This window comes from Ascaphus truei, chromosome 3, assembly GCF_040206685.1.
Source record: "Ascaphus truei isolate aAscTru1 chromosome 3, aAscTru1.hap1, whole genome shotgun sequence".
In the NCBI taxonomy this organism is placed as follows: domain Eukaryota; kingdom Metazoa; phylum Chordata; class Amphibia; order Anura; family Ascaphidae; genus Ascaphus; species Ascaphus truei.
Window position 1 is genome coordinate 396,344,579 of NC_134485.1, and position 6,698 is coordinate 396,351,276.

The 6,698-nt window shown below is 43.6% G+C and overlaps 1 protein-coding gene across 1 annotated transcript; it reads right to left on the reverse strand.

Moving 5' to 3' along the window:
• Positions 1–2,634: 2,634 nt before the first annotated feature.
• On the reverse strand, positions 2,635–6,480 carry FUT4 (fucosyltransferase 4). The gene is made up of 2 exons (XM_075592494.1): positions 6,139–6,480; positions 2,635–5,955 (listed from the first exon to the last, which is right to left on the reverse strand). The coding sequence occupies exon 2, from the start codon at positions 5,732–5,734 to the stop codon at positions 4,643–4,645; it is 1,092 nt and encodes a 363-aa protein (XP_075448609.1). The 5' UTR covers positions 5,735–5,955; positions 6,139–6,480; the 3' UTR covers positions 2,635–4,642.
• Positions 6,481–6,698: the final 218 nt, after the last annotated feature.

Consider the following 6,698-nt stretch of genomic DNA (forward strand, 5'->3'; position numbering starts at 1 on the left):
AATATTCTCACAAACTCAGTAACTTGGCAAAACCGAACTGTGAACTGACCCGAACTACAAAAAAAAAGTATGAAAAGCTCCTACTTTGCATGAAATTGGCCTGCAAATATTTTACTGTCCCTATACTGCGAGGTTCCTCCCTTAGTGTGATATGAGCTACTGTACCAACAAGCAAGATGTACAGTTATCCTGCTTCATGAAAATGTACAGAACATTTGAATGGCATTTACAAAACCGAACACAATCACTACTTTTTAATATTCATTTTAGCCAAAATACTGAATTTTTACCACGTATTGTGGTCCGCTAACAAAATAGATGTAACTGGTATTCCCCCACCCAATCGCATATAGAGTGTATGTGCGGAGAACTTCATGTTATCAGATGTGGTGCTTTACCTGTTAGGCTCACAGGAGGCCTGAGCTTCCGCCACCGGGAACCTGGGGCCCGTATAATAATATGAGTAACCTCCTACTTGGTGCAGCGCCTCCACCTGCGATGGCTCCCACCAGAGGGCGAGTGGTTCCTCGCAGGACAATATATATCACTCCACACACAGCATGTAAAACAACCAATGCCTTTACTAGTGCAAACGTACTTATGCATATGATCAACAGGTGTCCCTCCCTAGAGGAGACACTAACTACTGCGTCTCGCAGGACGCTACCCCTTTCACCGGGTGATCCCACCCTGTGTCCAGTAACCACACACAGTATTCCCCACCTCCCAAGTGAGATATGTATGTGTGACTGCGCAGCCACTATGTCCTGTATGAATAGGTGATATAGTTGGTGCACTTGATGATTACCTGCCGAGCACTCCAGTGCCCGGGTCTGTCAAGGAGCTTCACAAAGGATCCGAGGACTGCTGAATACAGGAACTACCGTCCGGGGCGATCCCACCCGGATGACTGCTGCAGCGACAGCGAAGGTCTGAGCCCAAACCTCTGGATGGACGCGCCGCGTCCCCTGGGTCCCTAACTGGCTCTGGGTAGTAAGGGGCAGGGTCCCTAACCTGGGGCCTGTCCCTGACACAACTCAACTACTGGGTGGCTCAGGGCTATCTGGGGCCTCGGGGGCTGCTGGCCTAGTGCAGGGAGTCACTGACTTCTGCACCCTACCTCCTTCCCCTAGCTTCTCCTGGCGCTGACTCCTCTCTCCTCAAAACCCCGCGAAATGTATCCATTCTCCCTGCAGGGCAATCCTCCAGCCCTATTGGCCACTCTGAGACACCTGGTGCCTTCCATCCTTAGCCTCATGGGAATTGTAGTCCCGTGGAGGCCTCTATACCATTGGGGCCGCGTGCGCGATTCCAATGCGCATGCGCGACTCTCTAATGGCCGCCGCAGCTCCCTAGCCTCATCCACGCATGCGCGATCATGGCGCATGCGCGCGCAACCACAATGGCGGCCCCCGCTAGCCGTGTGCGCCGCAGAGCCTCCTAAGGCTCGGAACGCTCCCTGCTCCGGCCCCCACCTTTGCTGTGTGCTGGCAGGTCCCTCGCTGCCCCCGGCGGCACCCGCGACCACTCTGCGCGCAAGGAGGGGGGTCTCTGGGAGCCGCAGGGGACCGGGGCTAAAAAGAGAAGTTTCAGATTTTTTTCTAAATGCACTCCACTAAAAAAACATGAAACCCCACAAATGTAATACAGTACTGTATTACAGTATTTTGTAGAGTAAAACAGTATACAGTACTGTATTACAGTATTTTGTACAGTATAACAGTATACAGTACAGTATTACAGTATTTTGTAGAGTAAAACAGTATACAGTACTGTATTACAGTATTTTGTACAGTAAAACAGTATACAGTACTGTATTACAGTATTTTGTACAGTATAACAGTATACAGTACTGTATTACAGTATTTTGTACAGTATAACAGTATACAGTACTGTATTACAGTATTTTGTACAGTAAAACAGTATACAGTACTGTATTACAGTATTTTGTACAGTATAACAGTATAACAGTATACAGTACAAAATTCAGTATTTTGTCTAAAGTTAATATTAAAAAGTAGTGTTTTGTGTTCGGTTAGGCAAATACCATTCAAATGTTGTGTACATTTTCATGAAGCAGGATAACTCTGCACATCTTGCTTGTTGGTAGCTCATATTACACTTAAGGAAGGAACGAACGCTCCCTCACAATTATGCCCTATTTTAAGCATGCTTGAAAAAAGGAATAATATTTTTTTTTGTATCCAAAATACAAAACTATTCAAAAATTCACAATGAGAAATGGGATCAGAATGGAAAAGTAAAGACAGTTTGTAAGCTTCTAATTTATATGTATGTGCAGTGGTCGACAAATCACCCAAAAATCTACTCGCCGAACAAAAAATCTACTCGCCACCTAGCCCCGCCCCTAGCCCCGCCCCCAGTCCCGCATTTAAAAAAAAATAAACGACTAAATTCCTAGTAAGAACAACATTCGTTTTTGACATTAGTTTATTTATTGTATTACATTATACCACAATTAGTCCCTGTTACGCGCGTGTGTGTGTGTGTAAATGTCGGATTTAGAAGGGGGAGGAGATCGGGGGAAGGGGCTAACCCAGAGCTGCCTGCCGGCCCTCTTCCCCGCGTTAACCCAATCAGGGAGGGGGATTATTTATTTATTTAAAAAAATAAAAATTGGCGCGAGCAGGGGAATTCATAGAGCCACAGCACGGCTCGCCAGTGGCCTAAATCCACTCGCCACGGGCGTGTGGTTATAACTATTTGTCGAACACTGTGTATGTGTATAAATAAATATACATACAGTACATACATACAAAGAGCGAGTATAAAAGACACACACACAAATGCACTCACAGGAACTTAGAACTAGTGCAAAAAGAAGATTTCTTAGTGCATCAACTTTTTGGTCCCTCTTGAGAATTTTCCCAAGAGGGAATGATTGATGCACTAAACTAAAGAATCTTCTTTTGCACTATTTCCAAGTAGTGTATTCGCTGTCTCTCACCATTTTGCACCCAGGCAAGTTTCTATTGTTTCTAGATTTATATTTAGACACATTTGTGTGTATTTGTGAATGTACATAAATATATATACATATTCACACACACATATTTTTCGGCATAGTGGGACTGCACATTAAAGCAGCAATACAGGTTTCGTGTTTAAAAAATAAATAAATAAAATAATAATAATTATAGGATTGAAGCAGGGGGTCTCCTGGGCTGACTTATGTTCATTTCAGCTACGGGGACCCCCTGCTTCCCGAGATACCTCCGTAGGTGCATTAGATAGCGTGGTTTAGTGGTTCGTAAAGTAGGAGAAATTATATTCAATTATATTTGATTACAAACAGTCTGTTAACCTGTAACCTCCATGATTCATTGGCATAAAAAGGAAAAGTTAGAAACATGTTAGACAGTTACATCAAGAAATGTTTTTGCAAAGCAACAGAGAGGGACTGCAGCGTTACTCCTGTCACTGCTGAGATACCTGCCAGGTGCTGTGCTAAAATCACATAGGAAAAACCACCACCACAGTCAGACCAAGACTCCACTAAGCCCAGTGTCCTGATGATGACAGGGGCAGCACTAGAAGCTTATTGGGGAAGGAGAGAAGAGGCATCTGTGGTGCAAGGTACCCCGTTATCCACTCTGTGCTTCCAGCAGCAGAGCGTAACCATAAGACTTGGCTCACATAGCAGGTCCATGAAACATAGATAGGATTACAAGTGCACTATTGCAAGTCCTGCCACACAAATGAATGACGACCAGCTCTATTTAGAACAGTAATACTTGTATTTCCAGTGTTCATGAAAAGCGGAGATGTTCTCCGAGGGGACAATTCAACCCAAAGAGACAACAATTTCGTACCCAGTGTTTTTTCTCTCTTCATTTCTACAATAACTTATTCATATTCATACATTAGCATTGTATACACCTATAGTGTACAGGCGACTTATTCAAGTTTTATAGTCTCCCACAAACCATGTTATCCTTTTGCCCCCAGTATTGCAGACAGGAGCCTTGTCAAAAAAGCAACATTGTCACTTACATCAATATCAATATATGCACACATACATAAATAAATAAATGGTACTGTACAGTACGTGCTATTACTGAGCTGGAACAAAAATATATCTTTCTAAGTGAGGTTGTTGCTTTCATGTGTCGGTTAGTATCTGTGTACAGAATTAAGGAGATGCTTAACATAAGCTTTATTAAACCTGTTGGCAAGGGGTTATACTGTACTTTTGGATGCATTTATTATCAATATTATTATTGCAAATAATATTAATTAATGATAATAGTAGATCCAATATAACCCCATATTTATTTAAATACTGGTGTTATTAGCAGTAAAGATAAAAGAAAAGACTGTCCAATATTAGTGCTGATAACTACTATTACTATTATTATAATCCTTATCATAATCTGATGAGCCTTGTACATATTTCAAAACATGCCTGAAAAATGCGATACTCTTGGATGTTATTTTAAATGTTATGATTAATAATGAAAATATGAATAACCTCAGCTTGATCAAAACCAGCCTGCACGATCCGAGCTTATTCAAGACAATTAATAATAAATAATATGATCTGTAGCAACTGCCCTTCAAAATCTGATAGCGTCTGATATTTTTCTAAAATATATTATTTATCATAATAAGATGTGCTTCGTCAGCTCTCAAACCAGCCTGCAAGATCTGATACTGTCCGATACGGATTCCCAGCTGCTTTCACAGTCTCGCAAGCTGCGCAGTAGTGTTCATCCCAGAACGAAGTCACGTGCACATCATACCGCTTCTTCCACGTAAAATACCTCCTGTACAGGTGGTTGTTTTTGTCAAGAAACTTCAAGTACATGGCCAACTTCCTTGGGCTAGAAAAATCATCCACGTGAATGAAGGAGTTTCTAGGTATGAACATTTCATAATTATATCTGCTAGGCCCCATGACAATAGGGATAGCGCTGGATTTAAAAGCATTTCTCCAGAGCTTTTCAGTTATGTAATCCGTATGCAGTGAATTCTCAAAGGCAAGATAAAATTTATATTCAGACACTGTCTTCACTATGTTGTCCTCTTTTAATTCCATCCCGTAACTTCCATATATATCAACCCCGATGTAGTTGCTCAGCTGGTTGTAATACTGGACCCTTTCTTGGTCCTCGTTCCAGTTGCTGATCACCCACGCCACCAGCTTTTTTTTGCGTGGCAGAATTATTTTGGCGTGTTTCTTGGAGAATAAATAACCGTATGGTACAAAGATGTCAGAATCCACTCTGTAGGACATGGTCCAGTTGAATACGCCGCCTAAGGTTCTCAGCCAGGAAGAATGAGAAGGTGATTCGAAGTTCATCCAGATCCATTTTTGAGAAGTTGGGCGTTTTTTTATAGGAAAGTCACTGAAATCAATAATGTCCCTGTGATGGAACAGGATGGCATCTGCCTCCTGGTAAAGACTCCTGTTGGTGGTGAGTTTGCATCCGCTGATGTTAAACAGGCGGTGACAGTCCCCAATCCGCCGCCTTTTGCCAAAGGGATCATACCAGATGAGGACAGTGACTTGTCTGGGTGGGGAGGGGCTCTCCCATAGCAAGGGGAAATGCATGGGGCCATTCAATAGGTCCTGGGTGAAGACAAACAATACCAGCACTGTGCAGGTCAAGCTGGCTGCAAGCAACCGAGATCTAAGTGCTCTCCAGCGGCTCCTCCGACATGGTCTCCATCCACGCAGATTTTCCATGGAAAGGAAACTTTCCCCTCTCATACTTAACTTAAACCTCCTTGCTATGTATGTGGACTGGCTTCTTGCACGTCAATAGAAATCAGAGTTCTGACAATCGTCTTTGTCCTGCACATTTACAGACATCAGCATTCGTGTTCTTCATAGATGAGGATGTGCATAAGACTTCAAGGACCTCTGAAGTGTCTTGTTCAGCAGCACAGCAGCAGTGAGTCCGCTAACATGTGTGGAGACTGCTTGCAGGTCTGAAAGGAAGTTTTTAGTGAAGGAGTGGGAGTGTAAAATCAATTCAGCTCTGCCCCATTAGCATGCGAGCTCTGCCACTTGTTAGGAATCTATTTCTACTCTTCCGCTTGTCCTGTCTGTGGATTTCTTTTGTTATTCAACGGGCTACACATTTCCTCGCAGTTAGTTGAATAAAAACTCACCGGCAAAACAGCAGCAGGTCTGAAGGCGAGACAGAGAGGGCAAGCAGCTTTCTTATTCATGGACAGCGTGAACAGTGCTCGTGTGCATTTCATCATAGGTTTATCTTACTTTCAGCTCTCCGCAGAAGCACTCCAAATCAGTAACACTAAACCACTACACATGCCCTGGAAGTGCAGTGATTTTTCTTTCAGCTCTTCTTCTTCGTTCCCTTTTAGTTTGTGCGGCTCTACACGTTAGGATTCCCCCCCTTCTGCTGAGTGAACTTAATGCTGCGGGGAAGAGGCTGCACAGCTCTGCACATCAGCATTCCAGCTTGGCACAAGAGCATATCAGATCTCTGCCTCCGCATCATCAGTCAGTCACACCTCCAATGATGTCATCTGTCACTCAGCAAGTTCCATGCGAAACCTGAGATGGAGCTAGAGTGCAGCGGTACCCTCTCTGATTAACCCCTTCGCTGCCAGCACGGGGCACGATTAACTCTTTCACTGCCAGAGACGCCACTGGCAGCGAACGTTTTTCTGCATATCTTTACCCACGGGAAGAGAGAACGCTACAA